This window comes from Larus michahellis, chromosome 1 (genome assembly GCF_964199755.1).
Source record: "Larus michahellis chromosome 1, bLarMic1.1, whole genome shotgun sequence".
In the NCBI taxonomy this organism is placed as follows: domain Eukaryota; kingdom Metazoa; phylum Chordata; class Aves; order Charadriiformes; family Laridae; genus Larus; species Larus michahellis.
The window spans coordinates 13,899,661-13,919,310 of record NC_133896.1 but is presented as its reverse complement, the minus strand read 5'-3'; the positions used below and the strand labels follow the sequence as shown (position 1 = coordinate 13,919,310).

The 19,650-nt window shown below is 38.7% G+C and overlaps 1 protein-coding gene across 1 annotated transcript in view; it reads left to right on the top strand.

Annotated features, from left to right (window-relative positions):
• The window catches only part of PTPN12 (protein tyrosine phosphatase non-receptor type 12), a 76,889-nt gene that overhangs the window by 54,922 nt on the left and 2,317 nt on the right, over positions 1-19,650 (top strand). The window contains exons 12-16 of the mRNA XM_074560250.1: positions 3,514-3,599; positions 14,037-15,001; positions 17,240-17,317; positions 18,518-18,606; positions 19,601-19,631. Of these exons, the coding sequence (XP_074416351.1) occupies positions 3,514-3,599; positions 14,037-15,001; positions 17,240-17,317; positions 18,518-18,606; positions 19,601-19,631 (1,249 nt within the window). The remainder of the gene's footprint in view (positions 1-3,513; positions 3,600-14,036; positions 15,002-17,239; positions 17,318-18,517; positions 18,607-19,600; positions 19,632-19,650) is intronic.

Here is a 19,650-nt window from a genome sequence, read left to right as displayed (position 1 = left end):
AGGCTGCCCAGGGAAGTTGTGGAGTCCCCTTCTCTGGAGATTTTCAAGACCCGCCTGGATGCAGCCCTGAGGGATGTGCTTTAGGCAATCCTGCTCTAGCAGGGGAGTTGGACTAGATGATCTCTAGAGGTCCCTTCCAACTCTGAAGATTCCGTGATTCCGTGAAGTCATGGAAAACTGACAAAGGACTTAAAAGGGTACCTTTGTTCCTTGATAAAATAATGAGGTCCTGCATTCAGTTTATGGATCATGCATAGTATTCATAATACTTTATTTTTTTAATATACATATTTCACTAGCCATTTTCATCATTCTACATTTTTGGACAGTGACTTATTGGACATTATGTTTTGACGACAGCACTCTTTGCTGAGAATGATTGTTGAGGTAGTGCTGATTCAGTAAATCTCTGAAGGTGTTTGACTGGCAACCAGTGTTGTTTATTAAGAAGCTAGAACGATACAAAACACAGTACTTTAAATGTGTTAAAACCTATTTCACGGTACACTTCACTTTAAGAGCCAATGGATAACAATCCTAGCTCAGTAAGGTTACAACATCAACAGTTGAACTTATATGGCTATTAAGTTTTTATGTATTACCCTAGGAAAACCAAAAATCATTGTTAATAGAAGTAACAGAGACTTAAAGAAACAAAGTATTGTGACATAAATACAAAAAAAAAAATCTGGGCTATTTGGCAAGTTGAGCAAGAGTGTACTTTAATGTTGCAAAATGTAAAGGCTCAGATCTGGAAACAAAAAAGGAGCAGAATTTGGTTTGGAATGGAAGCTTTGCATGTGGTCTACATGTCTACGGTCCAAATATAGTCAGTGAGGCCAACTGATCTGTTACCTTCATCCCCAGCTTACTGTCTGGGAGATGAAAAGCTGGACATGAGTCAGCAACGTGTGCTTGCAGCCCAGAAAGCCAACTGTATCTCGGGCCGCATCAAAAGAAGCGTGGCTAGCAGGTCAAGGGAGGTGATTCTCTCCCTCTACTCTGCTCCGGTGAGACCCCACCTGGAGTACTGCTTCCAGCTCTGGAGCCAACAGCACGGGAAAGACATGGACCTATTGGAGCGGGTCCAGAGGAGAGCCACAAAAACAATCAGAGGGATGGAGCACCTCTCCTATGAAGACAGGCTGAGAGAGTTGGGGTTGAGAGAGAAGGCTCTGGGGAGACCTTATCGTGGTCTTTCAGTACTTAAAGGGAGCTTATAAGAAATACGGGGACAGACTTTTTAGCAGGGCCTTTTGTGATAGGACAAGTGGTAATGGCTTTAAACTAAAAGAAGGAAGATTTAGGCTAGACATAAGGAAGAAATTTTTTACAATGAGGGTGGTGAAACACTGGCACAGATTGCCCACAGAAGTTATAGATGCCCTCTCCCTGGAAAAGTTCAAGATCAGGTTGGATGAGCCTCTGACCAACCTGATCTAGTTGAAGATGTCCTGCTCATTGCAGGGGAGGTTGGACTAGATGACCTTTAAAGGTCCTTTCAAACCCAAACTATTCTATGAAAACCAGCCAGCCTTGGTTGACTGCAGTGGGAGCTTCAGTTGTGGCCATGTAAATGGAAGTGGCTTTTATCTGCTAATTGAATCTCACTCCAGAAAAAACTCGATAGTTGCAGTCAGTGTCAGCAGAACAAGGAACGCAGTGCAATTTGTCTGAAAGGGCTAACACAAGCCATTGATACAGGAACAATAGAGTATTTCTGCCGGAGTGCTTCTGGGATATTGTATTGGACAGCTAGTTAATGGGGGAGGTTAGTGAAGAACAATAAGAAAGATTAAAAGATTTAACTTTTTTCTTCACAAGAAAAGCTTCACTTAGTACACTGAGGAACAGAATTGGATAATAGACTCTTCACCGGCAGACAGTGATATGATAACTGTTTTAAGACTATTAATGGAAATTAAAAACAGGTAACTAATGAATCTAAATTGAAGTGAGGGTAGTCAGCTGTTGAGATAACTTAGTTATAGTTTATCTTCCAAAGCTGAAAATGCTTACCAAATTCAAATACAACTATCACATTTGAAGCATAAATTAACAGGGAATTTGCTTTTGTTTTGTAAGACTAGAGGTCAGTCTCTGTCACCCAATCTGAACAGGTAGGCTGGCAGATAGGCCCTGGTGCATGAACCTGGTATTGTGCTTTGAAATATATGACACAGATTTTAGATGCTTGCTGTTCTTTTTTAAAATTTCTTTTCAAAGGAAAACACATCTAAGAAAAGGTTTCCGGTAAAATACATATTAAACTCAAGATAATGCTAAGGTCCTCCTTGGTTCTGTTGGATCTTTGGTTGTGGCACATGCATGGAAATGGTGTATCAGCTTTAGACTCTCGCATGTTGTGGGTTTTTTTTACACATTTATATGTATTTGTACTGACTCTGGCTGGGTTGTGGAGTTAATATTCTTCGTAGCTGCTCTTGGGGTGCTGTGCTTTAGATTTGTTGCCAAAACAACACTGATGACACACCAATGTTCCAGCTATTGCTGAACAGTGTTTGCACAGTGTCAGCTCTGGCTCTTGTTTCTTACTCTGCCCTCCCAGAGTAAGAAATAGTCTGTGTGTGTCTGTGTGCATGCGCAAGAGCTTGGGAGTGGACACAACCAGGCAGATAGCCCAAACTAACCAGAGATTCTGTAACACCATATAACATCGTGCTCAGTAATAAAGACGGAAAAAAGGGGGGTTTAGTGACATTAGCCATCATTTGCACCACTTGTTCTATTTGTTTTCTTTCTCTCTTCTCCCACTTCTCCTTTGTTTACTAAACAATTTTGCCTTGACCCACAAGTTTTCTTGCCTTTCCTTTTCTGCCTGCGGGGGGAAGAAGTGAGTGAGTGGCTTTGTGGTGTTTGGCTGCCTTACCAGGGTTAACTCACAACAATACTTTATATGTATATGCCTATAAATGTGTATGGCAACATACATGTATAAATATATAAAATATATCGCCCATATTGATGGTCTTCCTAAAATGAAGTTAAAATCTTCATGCATTGTTGAGTAAGTTAAACTTCATTGTACGCATATGGGAAATGATTTGAAAGTGTTTTGGAACAATGTGTTAAATCTTATCCACTTGTCAATTTAGAGTATCTGAAATTCTCATTTACTTACTGCACTGTAGTTTAGTCTTATCTTCAGTGAACTGATTGCACAAGTGAAAATAATTAGACTGGTTGGAAAGTAAATGCTTTCAATACTAACCTGAAAGATTAGTTTTTGAGACTTTTCTCTAGTGGATTACACAACTACATGCAAAACAAAATACTTAGAAACATTTGAAGTTTGATACACAAAATATAATATTGTGAATTTAGAGTAGAATTTAATCTGTATGTAATGTTGAAGTCATCTCCATATGATAGCCGAAAATATGTAATATTGTCATTATTTTCAAGTGCCATTACAAATATTTGGACCTTACAGTTTAAGTATTGTGTGTATGAGCTTTACAGCCATCAATGAAAACTTTTTCTTTTAATCAGGATGAAAATAATACAGAGAATGCTGTCAGTTCTTCAGATGCTGAGAAGCAGGATTCTCCTCCACCAAAGCCTCCACGGACCCGCAGGTATTTAACTATATTAACATACTATTTTAAGCTGACAGATTGACATGCTTCATAAATAAAAAGTAGACTAAAACTACTGATACTATGAAGACTTTTAAGATGCAATTTTTTTCTATTTAAAAATAGAAGTGTACATAATACAAACAGAAGTCTTGTAATTGACTCTGCCAACATAAATTTTAATATCTTTGTGAAATCTGTGTTTGAATATACAAGTCTTGCCGTGACTACATGTGAGTAGAGAAGCATACCCCCTTTAGTAGTCAGACATGTTAGATCCATTTGTGCTTAATTCTGCTAGGAGATAGTGGCAAAACATACTTAAAAATAGGCTCAAATAATGACTCAACTCTCATTTTTGGAGGCAAAACCATAATATCCATTTATTGAAGAAAATGTTACCTTACAGACAAGTACTGCTATTGACTAGAGTATGCCGACAAAATGCTGTTCTCATTGAGAAGAAAAATTGGTCTTGCCAATCCTTTCATTCAACAGAAGGAAAAGAAAATCCTCTCTAGTTCTTAAAATACGTAGACTTGACTTTAAGGAAGCCAAAAATAAATCTGAACCAACGGATTCATTTGCCTAAAATGGGTATCTAACCTGAGTGTTTGACAGCTAAAGAAGCAACTCTCCTGAAGTAAGTGACGAGTTTCTGGAAGGCTTAGAGGGACCTTTGGCAGGTGATCTTGCCTGTGCTATATTGCCTGTAGTTAAATATATGTTTAGGGTAAGCACTTGGGTTTCCTAAAGTTGTAGAATGACATAAGAAACCACCAGCCGATTAATATTCTTGCATAATATTTAGTCACATAAGGAAAGTAGTTTTACACTTTAAAAGATAATCAGACTGGAGTAGTGCAAGGTCAGGTCGGTAGCGGGAATTCCTATTCATTTGATACTTTAATGGTTAAAGGTAGAAGATGAGAATTAACCACTTCTTTGCAGTACTGCAGTTCGTGGGGTGATGTGGTACTAGGCACTAGAAAGATGACTGTGGCGATTACACAGTAAAATGAATTTTAACTTCTACATTCTCTAGGTTTGGTAAAGGAGGAGATTTAAATATGTGTGTATGTATATAGAAAATATAATTGGATATAGCCATTTGAAAATTGGTGACTCAGAATGGGTAGCAGTGTGTGCGTATATTCAATATTGCAACATCGTCGTCTTGTGACAGGAATAAACATAGTTTAAAACTGGGTATAGCAGTTGTTCCCCTTGGCTATTAACTAGTAACCTGGACCAGATCTGGAATATTGCATGTGATTCTAACACCCATTTTAATGAGGATATCAGAGAACTACCATAAGTGGATCTATTGCTCTACTTCTTTAGTCACCCTGGGGATGGTATTTGCCATAAGATAAGTTTGGAAATAATGTATGATAACAACCATTAATGATACAGTAGAATAAGAATATGAGTAGCTGTTATAGTTAACTTAGCATTAGTTATGTCAAGCCAGATGTTAGAGGAGAATACGACATTGAAAGAGAGATGGAAACGAGTTGGGGCTTTTCACGAATGGCACAGTTTGTGCTATGTAGGTAATATCACTTTTACCTTATTTAGATTGATGGTAATACGATTGTATTCAATTATGTAGGTTCAGATGATGACAGAGGAGTCTGTTAACCTGTCTTCATGATGAGTTACAAGCTTTTCTTGAAACTCAGTCACTGAATTAGATATGACTTCTGTCCAATAGGTAATTTCCTTAGTAGTGTTCCTTGAAATAATCTTAGATGTACTTAGGTTTTTATCATTTTTACATATTCATGTAATAATCGTATATGCATAATTCATGTTTTAGCACACGTCTGTTCTGTCTTATCTGCATTGCATTGTTCTTTACTTGCTGCGTTAAGTTAAAATTTTTTAATCTCTCTTATAAAACCTGGTCTTTCCCATCTGCCAGCACTGGCAGGAAGATTGGTTCCTTAGAGGTGAATAAATGGAGGCTTTTAGCAAAGCTGTTGTCTTTTTCAAATGAAGATTATTTTTGAACAACAATTATTTCCACCCTTCATGGAAGATGCTTCTGAGGAAAGACTTTATTTGCTATTAGTCACATCTGCTCAGAATACCCACTAACGAGCATGTCTTTTCTTGATGTGGGAGGTGATTTTACAAATCCGCAGCCTGATTCATTCAGGGCTTAGAGACGGGTTTTGCGTGTTGTGGATGTTCTGGCAGAGGTTCACATCCTTTTCCTGGGGAGGAGGGGAGAGCAGAATCCTTGAAAGATTCTAATTTAATCCCGGTATGGAGAAGGAAGCTGTTAAGCATGATATATCTCCTTATTGCATCTGTACCTCTTTCCCCAAACCATTCTCTTACCACTTTTTTTCATGTCCCTTCTATTATTTTTCTCTACATTGCTGCAACTAAAAATACCTTGGTACAACTATTTTAAGTATTTGTCTACATCTTTGCTGTAGTGAATGTTTTCAAGGGGAGTCTAAGAGTCATTGCCTTTACAGATACATTCCCATGCAATAGGTACTCTGGAGATAATCTAGTTTAACCCACGTTTGATGTAGAATTTTCATTGAGAACTTGCTTAAAATATTTTGTTCAGTAACATTTTTAGGTGTCCAGTCAAATGTGTGCTTGAGTTGCACATGCACTGTCTCTGAAGAAGTTACAAGCAAGTCGCTAAAGTTAATATTTTTTAGAAGGAATAAGGCTTTTAAATTCTTTATATGCTGTGTTGTAGTTGGCTTTAGAATGTGTAATTAGTAAAGCAACTTGCATTTATTTTTTTTTCTTAAGAGAAGGTTTAACAGTTGCTTTTTTGTCCAAAGCAAAAAGGATTACGGTGGCTCATACTGAACAGTACAATGTCCCAGCTTGGTTTCAGGCGACCTTGCCTGAGATGATCCTGACTGAGCAGGAGGAAAAGCGGTTTCCATCTCTTGACCTCAGGATGTTTATCTTCCATGTTGCTATCAGACCAAGCTATGTTTGCTTAGGTGGTAATGATTCTGACTCCTGTCAGGTTTTTTTTCTGGTGGCCCTGAGGCTGTTTGCTGGATGAGATGGTGACATCTCCTCTACAGCACTTCCCAGTAGCTAACCATGCGGTACCACTCAGCACATAGTAGAGTTTTTCTATAAAGGTGGCTTTTTCGCCTGTCTCTTCTCTTGTTTGTCACAGGATCGTAGGACAGGTCATCTCTGCATTATCTTTAAATTTGTAGATCTCTTCCTCTTAAAGTTAACTCTCAAGTTTGTAGTAAGCAAGGACGAGATGACACTGAATACTTTTGCCATATAAGATAGAAAGCTTACTCAGAGAGGAACAGAGGGATAATTAATCCTTTTAGTGCTTGCATTGGCCTGAGGATGTCTTGTGGAAGGAGTGCTACAAAGCATAACTTCTGAGTGTTTTTTTCTAAGCTTCTTTTATGTCTGTCTCTTGGAAGTTACAAGTATCTTTAGGCTATTGATAGTAAATCAATATTAAATTGGTATTTTGTTTACTCTTATTAACTCACCATGAAGCATCTAACTGTACTTGTTTTGCAGAGGTTCTGGAATTGTGCTGCCTTCCAACCTTTTGTCACCTTGTAATGCTTTAATGTAACTCATATTTGCTGTACAATATGTTAACGTAGTCATTTAGGTTAATGTCTATCTGCATTTGATGTCAACGTTAAAAAAAAAATCAAATAATATTACTCCTTGGTTATTATGAAGGTAAACAAGAACAACTCATGAGTGCGTATGTCAGCACCTTATTCTAGAAATTGCTGGGCTTTGCAGTTTCTGATCGCTTCTTGTGAAAGTCACCTTGAACTTACGTCTCTGTTTCTTTTCTTTGGAGGACTTTGTGGGGTAGATGGCATTGATTTAGACATGGTTAACTGTTTTCAGGTTAAGGCAGGAAGAGGGCATGAGTAAGTTTTTACTTTTGTTAGAGGTAAGGCACTAAAGAACCAAAGTTTTAAATTTGCAATTTAGGACTGTACATGATGTTACATGACTGTACAATTCGAGCTTTTACTTCAAATTTAGAAGCAATGATGGTACTTCAGAATTCAGAGAGAACACTTTAATACCTTTAAGGAATATTCCTTGAAATATTTCTGTGTTTAGTAGTGCATTCTAAAGTATTTGGAGAAAGGGGTTGCTTATTTTAATCAGGCTTGGTTACAGAAAATTCTTTGGTTTTGAGTTCAAATGCAATTTGACAGAAATAGAGAAACTGAGACACAAACTCACAAAAAGAAAAGATGAGGTAACAACTTGTTTGTATGCCCTGTAATAAAGAGCTACGTATTGTCTGAAGGAGAAAAGGTAAAATACTGTGGCTGTTTAACTTTTCTTCACGTTATGCTTGGACTTCAATCTAACAACGTTAAAATACATTTCAAGGGTCACGTGGAATTCTTTCTTTTCAGGCCCTGCAGAACCCCTCTCTTCTGCAAAGCTGAGATAAAAAACATTGGTTGGTGTGTTCCTTGTTAGTTACCGCTCTGAGTCGTATGTCACAATTTGAAAAAGCAAAATGTCTCATGTAACTAAATTTTACAAGAAAAATTCACCAGTTGGTTATTTTTATTCATTTATTATACTTCTATATAAATTATCTGTAGTATAGTTTGTGACAGCTTCACTGGACTGCAGCTTTTTTTCCCGTGTGGATGGCAGTGATTTAGTGCTTCAGCCTGCTTACATCAACTTTAATTTTCCTATTTTAATTGTGAGCGGGGATGTAGAGCTTGGTATCTATTTTTGGTTGATCATAGCAGCTGCATTCCATGACCTTGGCATCACTCTCTTTTTTTATTTGAAAATAAAACCCTACAGTATACTGCGTAGAATAACCATGGATTACTTAAGGGTTGGTTTTTTTTTTCTTTTGATCGCTGGCCAAGTTTCATTTAAATCTGAGCCTATGGTGCCCTGTTTTAATAATGTAGCTCTTTTCCATTGAGGCTAGAATGGCTTAGATTTGAAAACATTCAGAAAATTTAGGATATATTGCATGAAAAGCAAAAATAGTGTTGCCATTGCTTCATTTGGGTTTTGGTTTTTTTCCCATGTGTACACTTTTGGCATTTTTGGTGGAAAGTTGTAGGAGGTCTCTTTTTTTGACAAATTACTGTACTTTTGACAAATTATAATTAATTTTTATTATGACAAATGATCAAAAAAAAGATGATTACCTAATGCATGGTTTACCTTACAGCTGAGAAGCCGTTAACATTGAGGCCTTTGGCACTAAGGCACTGCGTTGGCTGCTCAGGTTGTGTGGCAGTGAAAGTGTATGAAAAGCTGCCTTGATCACCTAGGGAAATTCTATATACAGTTATGCATGAGGAAGTGCCGAGGTAGTGGAATTACAAGATAATCGGTAGCAGTTGTGTATGAAGCGACACTGTCAAGGCTGAGTTATGACAAGGCTTTCTAGTTCTTATTGCACAGTGTGATTTTACAAATGTACTTGAGAAATGCTTGCTTTTGCAATATATAAAAGCAACGCAGGGTTAATTTGAAGGTCTAATACAGGAAAGCTTACTTCTCTTTCTCAAATGGTTTGGCATTTTTTGGTTCACTGACTCTTTTGTCTCTCGATATCCTCTTTCATGAGCTTTTTATTAGTTTCCTGGTAATTTAAGTCAAGCTGTTTTTACTGCACCGTCTCCTGTTGTTTGGAATAATATTAGTAGTTCATCTTCAGATAATTTTCTGCCTCTGGGGGGAGAAGTGTCTATAGAGCTGTTGGAGGAAGTGCCCAAAGAAAGCATTATGCAGCAGCTCAAAACGCCCAAGACTTTCTGGCAAGAGTTTTAGAAAAAGCTACTGCCAAACAAAGACCTCCTAAAGGTATACATACCCTAATAGTTCTGCTTTGTAAAAAGAAACAAAAACATTATTTGCAATGCAGAGCATTCAAAATAATACTGTGATGTCAGTAAAATGGAAAAATTGTTACATATTCAGAGAAAACTAGGAAATCCTTGGTGGCATGTCTTTCCTTAAAAAAAAAAAAAAAAAAAAAAAAACAAAAAAAAAAACCAAACCAAAAACATCAGAATGCTATTTGGGCATCTCATTTTCTGAGGATGGATATTCTTCAATATTAATACAGCAAAGAATGATTTTGATAGAGAATTTCTCATTTGATCACTGCAAGCTCTCATTTAATAGTGAAGGAATGTAAATATAATGGGGAATATTTTAATAGCTCTGTTTAGCTGTGTACGAGGAAGATGATCGCTCAACTTTTGGGTTGATGACTTGTGCAGCATTTCCTGTGTCATCCATTCTATGCATACCTCTGAGAGGGCTGTTTGTGTACATGCAGGGTGATTTTATTAAACAGTAATCAGTGAAGAACTTCATGAATTTTGACTGGTATTATGGGCCTATAATCTTGTCATATCTAGTTCGATGTTAACTTGTTTCTTTAGCTAATTGTAATGCTTAATGGTATGTCTGTACCAGATAAGAAAGTAGTTTTGCTGATTGCATGGATGACTCTGGGTCAGGAAAATGAGGTCAATAAGGGAAAAAAACTCATTTTCAGTAGGAGGATTTAGTGGAGATTACTGATGAACATCACTGCTGGTAAAGAGGGCATGTAATCATGCAAGTGAACTCCCTCCATCCCTCTCTGTCCCGTTGTCTCCCCCCGGAATAGAGAAGAGAAATCCAAGGTAAATTCTCCTCTTCTCCTTAGTGTGTATTAACTTGGAGCAAGACTTTTTTTTTCTCGGCTGATCTTTACTGATTCAAGCAAACAATTTTTTCTCGAGCTTTTTCACTTTTCAAGAACGTCTAAAGGCAAAACAGTTCCCAAATTACTTTTAAGTTGTTTGGATGTGCTCTGTAGTCCTCCTATCTCAGTGTAATGCAAAATAGCAGTATCCAAGCACAGGCCGGGGAGAAAGAGAAGGAATTTGAGGCCCAACCCTTTGTGACAGGAGTTAGGCAGGGAGAGAATAGAATAAGGCTCCTGGGAGAATTGCAGAGGGATCTGGGGTTTTCCAGATACAAAGATAACTTGTAGAAGATCATTTGGAAGCTGGGGACCTTGCAGTACTCCAGTGGGTGGGGATGTTCATAAACTGAAAATCCAAACTGTTCTCTTCAGTTTGGAATCCCTTGTGTAAGGACTTTGGTTATCCGGCCCATACTGCTAGAGCTTGGTGCTAATAAAATCATAAGGATGAAGCTCATGCTGTAGCCTGTCCCAAGATAGGTATGTTTTCAATATTGTAGAAGATTCAAGCGTGAGGCTTTTTTTACATAGGTTACGATAGTCTCAAGAATTTGCACTGTCGAAGTCCTTTTCAGGCCTTGCTTGCAAACAGGGGAGTTAATAGTATTGCTTTGATTTTTTTTTTTTTTTTTTTGTGAAGTGATGTGCAGACAGGTAGTGGGAAGCCTGTCTGATGCCTTTCAGTCATGAATAGGCGGTCAGGAATTCTTGTGCAATTGTGTGGTCTTTAGCCCTGTTCCCTATAACGCTTAAAAGCCGGCCCACTGTTGGCTTTGTTCCAGCGTAACGCAAACAGCATGTTTGATGCTTAACGTTTTTTGTTTGACTTAAGTAATGCCCATAGGGCAGAGATAGCAGTTCAGTTTTGTAACTGTTGGGTTTTTTTATTTGTCCTCTATGCTCTCCAGTAACCTTTTTGAAAACATGATCAAGATTTGAATCATTCTTGCTTCCTCTTGCTGTCTGACAAAGCTAGGTTAGCATATGTGAGCAGTATGAGAAGAAACCTCACCACGGATTGCTGGATAATGCAATACTGAAGGGATGCGGAGTATAACTTGGTACTCTGCATTATTCTTATAAGCCTTTCTACTTGTTTTTTTTACACTCATACTTTCTTATTAATGTTGTCTGAGAAGGTGGAAAATTCTTTGGCCTACAGAGCTATGTTACTAGCCAGTGTTCTCTCAAGTAAGAAGGCTTTTTCAGACTTAATAGGAGCAATAAGAGGAAGATGGAGACTTGTCTTGGAAAGCCAAATGCCTTAATTAACAAGTGCAGGAGACTGATGCTAGCCTTTGTCAGTCTTCAGAGTGAAGTGATTCGTTCATCAAATTTCAGAATGTCTGTTGTAAAGCATTTATGGTTTACAGTCAGCCAAGATGTGATATTAATAGCAAGCCTTTTCTTTGGTCTTGTCTGTCCATCGCTCTAAACAGTCTTGTTAATGTTTTGGCAGTAGTGACAGCCTTTCTCTGTCTAGGTAGTTGTCTGATTAAAAAGAGTTTGAAAGACATGCCTCTTATTTCTGATCATCTTACATGTGTTGACTGACTGTGATAACCCAGCTGAGATTTCTTGGAGCTCCCCTGTGGTTGATGAAATTTATTAGGCCTATGTTAGACTTCTTAATTTAGACTGAGCTTCCTCTGTGAAAGATTTGTAGGAGCAAGACAGGTAGTAGTAGAATTGGATGCTTTCTGACTGTTCCGTGTTGAATGGGTGTTGAATGGCAACCTGTGTTTGGATGCCAGACTTCACCTATAATCTCTGAAGGTGTGGTTTTATTATGTGGCTGATGGCTTGTTATGAGATCTCTTTTTTTCCTCTGCAGAATCTGTCAAGTCTTTAAAATACAAGTACTTTTTCATTCTTATTCTTCATCTGAGTTAGTAATGTATGATTAACTACTGCCGCTATCATGAAAGTTACATTTAAATGGCCTGAAAGCACAGGGCCTGGGGAATATAATCTACATATCATCCTGCTAGTCCTTACAACATGAGAGTTGTTACTGGCACGTCTTCTTCCAGACCTGCCACGTGTGCTGTGTTCTCCGAGGTTTTACACAAATGCAGCAGAATACTGTCACAGTGATCTGTCATCTAGCAGGTAGTAAGAGATTTTGCCTTTTTGGAAGCCTCTGCTTTTCTGGCTTTTGGTGTGTAGCCTTGAATTTGTTTTCAAATAAAAGTCTATTTTCACGAGAGTACAGTAAACACTTCTGTGAATAGTTTCAGTTCTTCAGGATGTTGGATCATGAAAGGAAGGTATGGTCCAAGATCTACCAGTGACCTCACTTTCAAGGGAAGAGAATGTCTTGCTATAACCTTATCTCCAAGGGAAGGTTCCAAGTCTCCTGCTGCAGAGCTGGATTTGGGTCATTTATGGTGTCTGACATAGATTATCCCAAAAAACTAAAGGTGTGTGAGGATTTGTCTGACTCCTGCGTGTTCAAGGTTACTTGGGTGCTGGGACCACCTGAACTTATCAGTAAAGACTCTTGTGACCCTGGGAACTGTCTGTTCCCCTAAGATGGAGGGATCAAAGTATCTGTCTTCTGAATATTACTGTTTTGGACATTATGTGCTGGTCTGTATAGATGGCTTATTACTTCCCATGAAAGACGTCTCTGCCAACAGCAGGAGGTGATCTGAGCTTTGTGCATAAAATAGGTTGGTTTCACCACTCAAGTATGTGACCAAATCACACTCCTGTGCAAACCGTAGTCCATTGTGCTTTGGCTTGCCTGCCTGGATTGAAAGTATAATTTCTTTCAATGGTGTCATCGTATTTCTGTTCCTGTCACACGTTTGTTTTGCACCTCAGTTATCACTCTGTTACTAGTCTTACAGAATGAAAAGAGATATTTTTAAAGGCTCTGAAGGAAAATGCCTAATTCCTGTTTGTAGACAAGATCTTAGTCAGGTGTACAAAATGTTTATGGTCAAATATTCTACATCTAATCTGAAAGTAAACTGACTGTATGCCTGAAGAGCTGCTCCTTTTCAGTAGGTTAAGATGAGCTGTAATAAGAAATGCCATGGTCTCATAATATGCACTGTAATTTGGATTGTATATTCTACTGTGAGTGGATTTTATACAGTGTGTACCTTGTGGCAGGTAAATTTGGTCTGCATCATTAGCCCTACAACTGTGGAGAAACTATTGAAAACACAAATATAAAAGTAACATGTGCTGCTGGACATGTACAGAAACATAAAAATAAAGGAAGATATTTGGTACTAAGCAGGCTGTAAGGTTGTTCTTTAAAATGAATTTTTCTTGGCTTTCTTGAAAATTGAATTCCATATGTCTAGTTCCTCTGAGCCCTTCTTAAGAAAGAAGAAAGCAAAAAAGCGCTGAAATCCTGCCACAAGGGGGCCTTTCTTACAGTCTTTGAAGAAATGCTTCTGGGAAAGGATGTGAGCAATCTTTGAGCTATCAATGAGGATTAGTTGTGGGCTGAATGCGTGTCTTTGTGATAGTCTGGAAGATGCTTTGAGCGTGTTGACTTAGTTCTTGCCTGCCCCATTAGTCATATTTTATAACTGTTGTCTGTATGAAGTGAAAGCACTGCTTGCAGTTCAGTATTGGTATGAGAGCATTACTACTGCCGAGATGGATGGGGAGATACCTAAAATATTGTCAAAATACAGAAAACTTACACAATTGTGTGTTTGGCTTTTTTACAGTTGCCTTGTAGAAGGAGACGCTAAAGAAGAAATCTTACAGCCTCCAGAGCCTCAGCCAGTACCACCAATCTTAACACCATCTCCCCCATCAGCTTATCCAACAGTCACTACTGTGTGGCAGGACAATGACAGATACCATCCAAAGCCGGTTTTGCACATGGTTTCGTCAGAGCATTCAACAGACCTCAATGAGAATTACAATAAGTCAACAGAACATTCAGGGAAGAATGAACCCAGTGAACGGGCAGAGAAAAGGCTGGAGCGCAACTTAAGTTTTGAAATCAAGAAGGTACCTCTTCAGGAGGGACCACGGAGCTTTGATGGGAACTCCCTGTTGAACAGGGGACATGCAATTAAAATAAAGCCTGTGTCATCCTGTGTAGTTGATAAGAGCTTTAAGCCACAGGAACAGATTTCAGGGGATTCGTTTGTAGATGCTTCTCAAAATTCGCGTATGGAATGCAGCGTGCCACAGTCTAGTACGGCCTTAATACCTTCACCAGAAAGTCTGCAGAGTCAGCAGGCTTCTGATACTCCGCCAAGACCAGATCGTCTGCCTCTGACAGAAAAGGGACATGCCACGTGGTCACTGCACAGGCCTGAAAATGCACTGCGTACGTCAGTGTCTGAAGACACGTCTTCAGACCTCTTATGTCATGGTGTTAAAACTCTCTCTCTGGTATCAAACACCACGGTTGAACATCCTTCCAGTGATAATATTGATCATGCTACTATTTCTGTTCGAGCGCCCCTCTGTTTTACTAATCCTCTTCATTCAGATGATTCTGACACAGATGAGATGAACTTTGATGGAGCCATGAGCAGAAGCGCATCTAATGTTTCAACCGCAAGTGCCACAGTTTCTGCTGCCACTAATACTGAAAACTTTTCTGCCAGAAAAGTATTGCCAATGTCTATTGCTAGGCAAGACTTAACAGCTGTAACATGTTCTGAAGATGGCAAAGGTAGGTTTCATTATGGTTCAGAAGTGTGACTCTTTAAGCTGGTTGCATCTGTAGAGTTGGACAACATAAATTTCTTTAAAATGCAATTTTCTAACTGTAAATTGAAACAGTGCAGTGTGACAGCTTCAGAAAGGGCACAACTCTTCTTTCCCCCAGTTTTGGTTTGCATGTGAGCAATATCTGCTACAAGGTACTACAGACCTTGATAAGCTGCTTCAAAAGCCTTATTGTGAGGTATGAATGCATTCGTAATTGCAGGTTTCTTTGTTGCTGGTTGACGCATTTTTTTCTCCATGTCTGATTTCATGGAAGTGACTATAATAATGGCAGTTTTGTGTAGTTGACATATTTTAACAGTCGTGTCCAAGCACACATCAAATTCATGCTTCTGGTTGATGTGCTAGTCCTAAAAATGTAGATATGACCTCTTTCACTGTACAAGTCTTTGAAGTTGCTCATGATTTGGCTCCTGCATTTTAATAGTATTGTAAATATTTAGTCTTGCTTTGTCCATTTTATATTCGGGTTGTGGGTCTTGTAATCCATCTCAGACTTGAGAATATAGGGCTGTATCGCTTTGCACCAGTGATCCTCAACCATGTTTTATAGTAGCTTTTTCATTTTCATACTTGAGGACTTCTGTCTGAAGCTGGGGATTTGGGTACAATCATCAATAAAGCTTGCCCATGAACTTACCAGCACCCTACTTGCTTAACCGTAACTGTTGGTGTGCATGATCTTATCGCGTAATTAAATTCTCTTTTTGATTCAAATGAAATGAAAAGTAGTTGTACCCTGAGGTTAAGAAAAACCCAAAACAATAACCTCCCCACAACAACAAAAACCCCCAAACTTAAAACAAGTGCGTACTCCATAGTGATCTTATTTGCTGATTTTACAGAGACTATTTCAATAAATGAAGGTTTTCTTATATTGTATAGTAAACCTGAGATGGAGCAGGTCTCAGAGAGTCACTCTGAATGCAGTGGCTTGAAAAATGTGATGGAGCTCCTTTCCCTGCTGCTGGCACGTTGGCAGGGCAAGCTTCATGGTTTCATTAGTTACATGTCTTCTTCTTTTTATGAATCCTGGGTAGAATACAGTTGTCAGATGAGACTTCTTATGGCAGCAGCTATTTTGAATTGGTTTAAACCTTTAATTTCTACTCCAAATTCCTGAGCAGGCAGGAGTGGGGCTTTTGCTGCCAGAACAGCTTGCGTAGTACACTCCTGAGAGGCGAGACTGGGGATGGAATGTGTTACTGGCAACAACGGTAGCCATCTCCTCTGGCTCCTGTTTACCCTTCTGGCTAGTAAACCTTGCACTAGGCTGTTTAACTAGTTTATATTGGTGGTGTAGGAGCCAGCCTGGGTGGGCCCCGAGGTGGACTTTGGGAAGTGAAATGGGGACTTGGGGCTTTAGAGAAGTGGCTAATGTGGGGCTTCCCTAGGACTGACTGTCGCACGGTGCCGGCCTGAAGAGCATCGTTGCTTAAAGTCCTTGCACCATGTAGTCTAGCTGTGCTGTATTCACTTTGGAAGTAAGCATGGCTAGAGCTGCTTAAGAAAAAACAAAAATCGCTGCTCATCAGTAGTAAGTTACTGTCTTCAGCACAGCTGAAGAGCTCATACGTATTTTCAACATGCTTCTTGCCATGGTTTGGGAGCTTCATCAGCGGTTCAGTTGGTAGGCACCAACTGTATGTACCTACCAGTATCTGCAGAAGAGTTCAAGAAGGTGGCGTGTTGTAATGAGCCGAACTCTTAGTTGCGGTGGCTGCAAATAGACATGTAATGAACTGCAATTAAATTACAACAACTACTGTGGTACAGTTACTGGCAAGTTACTTGTTCAAGATGCAAGCGATACCGCTCCAGTGCAGACTGTTAATTCTGCTCATATTGTGTTGCTGAAAGAATGAAGGAAAAGTACTCATTGGAGTTGCCGAGGTGTTTTTCTCCAAACGATTTAGACTATTCTACTTTTCTTTCTTCCATCACCTACAAACTGGTTCTTAACTCCTTAATGTGACGATAGCGTTGTTAGCATGGAGTTGCTCCCAAGGCGTTAGCATCATAAAACAAAATGGTTTATAACATTTAGAGCAAATTTTCCTTTTGCTTTAAATTTTATGCCAAGTTTAGGATGATCTCATGTATCAAAAGATCAACTTCTAAAAATCTAGGAGGAAAACTTAAGTGTGTTTTTTAACTTATTTAAATGTTATATTTGATTTAGATGCTGATACTAGTGAAGATTCCTCTCCCCCGCTCCCAGAAAGAACACCAGAATCATTTGTATTAGCAAGTGAACAGAGTGAGTTTTTAATGTTTTGTGATAATTGGGGATAAAATGTGAAATGCGTTTCAGTATTGTATTTGAATGTCCCTGCTTTTTTGGTTAACCTTAAAGCGCTGGCACAAATTGTAAAATGGAATGACATCAAGCCTGTGTAATGGCTTATTTTGAGGTTTAACTTTCACAAGCCCTTGAACACAGTCAAATTACTTCTCGCTTCTGACTAAGCGTGCTGTTACATGATACCTAAGTGTATCGGAGGCTTCAATATCGATTTTAGTGGAGCTGGTTTTCAATCTGAAGGGTATGGAAATGAGATACAGTGGGGAAATGCAGTACAGTTGGGGGATTCCCCAGCTACTTTACGCTATTTTAGGAAGTTTCCTGCTGCTCCCAGGTAGGGAATGGGAAAACACGTGAAGAGTGCTTATCTGATTCTCCTTTCCTGGGCACAGGAAAGATGATGACGTTTCATACTGCACTGCGTGTGAAATGATAAATTAGGTTGGTTTGGCATCTTCAAAAAAACCTAACTGTGGTGTGGTTATTTACTGAGGCTTTTGTTTAGTGTCACTTTGTGGAACTTTCAAAAATTTTTGGCCAAAGTAGTTAATAAAGATATTTTCAGCATAAAAACATTGAAGTTTTGTAAATATGTCCCTTGAGCATCATAACATAGGTAGTTCAGAGTCAAAGCGATCCTTTCTTTGGATATTATGGACTTGTTTCTTTTCTGTGAGAACAAAAGAAACAAAGCGCTTTTTTATTTAAAAAAATAAATATCTTTTTCAGACTGGAATCGCTAAACCCACTTCAATTTTGATTGTGTTTTTGCATGATGTCAGTAAAGGACAGGTATGACTGTCCTGACTTCTGTGTTTTCTTTACTTAGTATGATTTTTTCAGACCTACTGTTATGGCACAGCTGGTATAACAAAATTTTTAAAATATTATTGAAAAAGAAGCTAGTTCTCCTATTCTTAGGAACCCCTAAATGAAAGAAATTAACACCCACAATGCAAATACTGCAGCCTTGCGTTTTGAGTTCTGTTGTGGAGTCTTCCCTTATCTTGAAAGCTCTTTGTGTAAAGAGAGATTCATGTTTTTACAAGCATTTAATTTTAAAAAGTTGCTTTATAGCACGTTTCTAATGCTATGTTCTAATGCCGCATCATGGAGAGAACTCAAGTATGTTGAGTTTGATTTAATTTTTCCTAGGCACACCCTTGCCGAAGCCAGTTATGATTGCGCAGTCCGAGTGGAGCATATTACGTGATCAGCATCTCCCTGACCAGTCAGCCTCTACAGTAAGTACAGGAGACACCTCTGTACTAATCCGTCACTTCTAATTTGGTTGGGAGCTACAAAAAGCAAAATACATACTTTTGAAAAGTTACAGCCGCTGATCATCTGCAATGAGCCGGCTTTTCCTCTGCCTGAGCTGCTGAACTGATGTGTTAAGAGCGTGTTTTCTTTCCAGGAGAACAACCTGGCTTTCGAAGTTCAGCAATACTTTTAAAAGTCATCCTCAATATACCTTGAATTACAGCTGTAAGAGTGTAATATGCTGCTTTTATGGAGCTTGCTGTCTGCCTTTAATGGATCATAGGCTAATTCCAGCTGGAGAACTGCAGTCTCTCACCTAACCTGCTGCGTGAGGCAGGGACTCAGACCAGGCTGCTCAGGGCTTTACCCAGTTGGGTCTTGAAAACCTCCAGAGATGGAGACTCCATATCCTCTGTGGGCAAACTGTTTCACTGCCTGATAAAGTTTTTCCTTATATCCGTATTTCTTCTAAACCAACCCTTTTCTGCCCATCAGATTTCACTTTTCGCATCAGGCTACGAGTTGCTCAAAGCCATCTGTTACAAACAGCTGGCAAAACTTCAAAAGCATATAAATCCTCTATGCATTCATGCTGGTTTTTCGTGCACCCCCAATACACTTCACAGCCACCTTTACACACCACTTAAAAATTTGACAAAAAAGTTAAATGACTTTTCAGGGACTGTAAATTTAGTATGGGAACTAAACTACCTAATTTTGCAAATAATTTGTAATATGAAAATTTTAACTTTTTATTAAATATTAAGTGAGGTTCTGATAGTAACTTCTTTATTAACTACTGTAGCGGTTGGTTTGTTTCAGTGTTACAGCAAGTCAGAAATGTAGGAGCAAGTAGATATTTCCACAGATGATGTATATTTTTTTGAAGATGTTTTCATCATCTTGAATTTCTGGTGTTCTCTTAGTATTTTGGAAGCGTTTTACAGAATTATTTAAAATATTTCTCATTAACAGGGTTTGAAAACAACTTCACCTGTACTACCCGGTAAGTGATGGAAAAGATT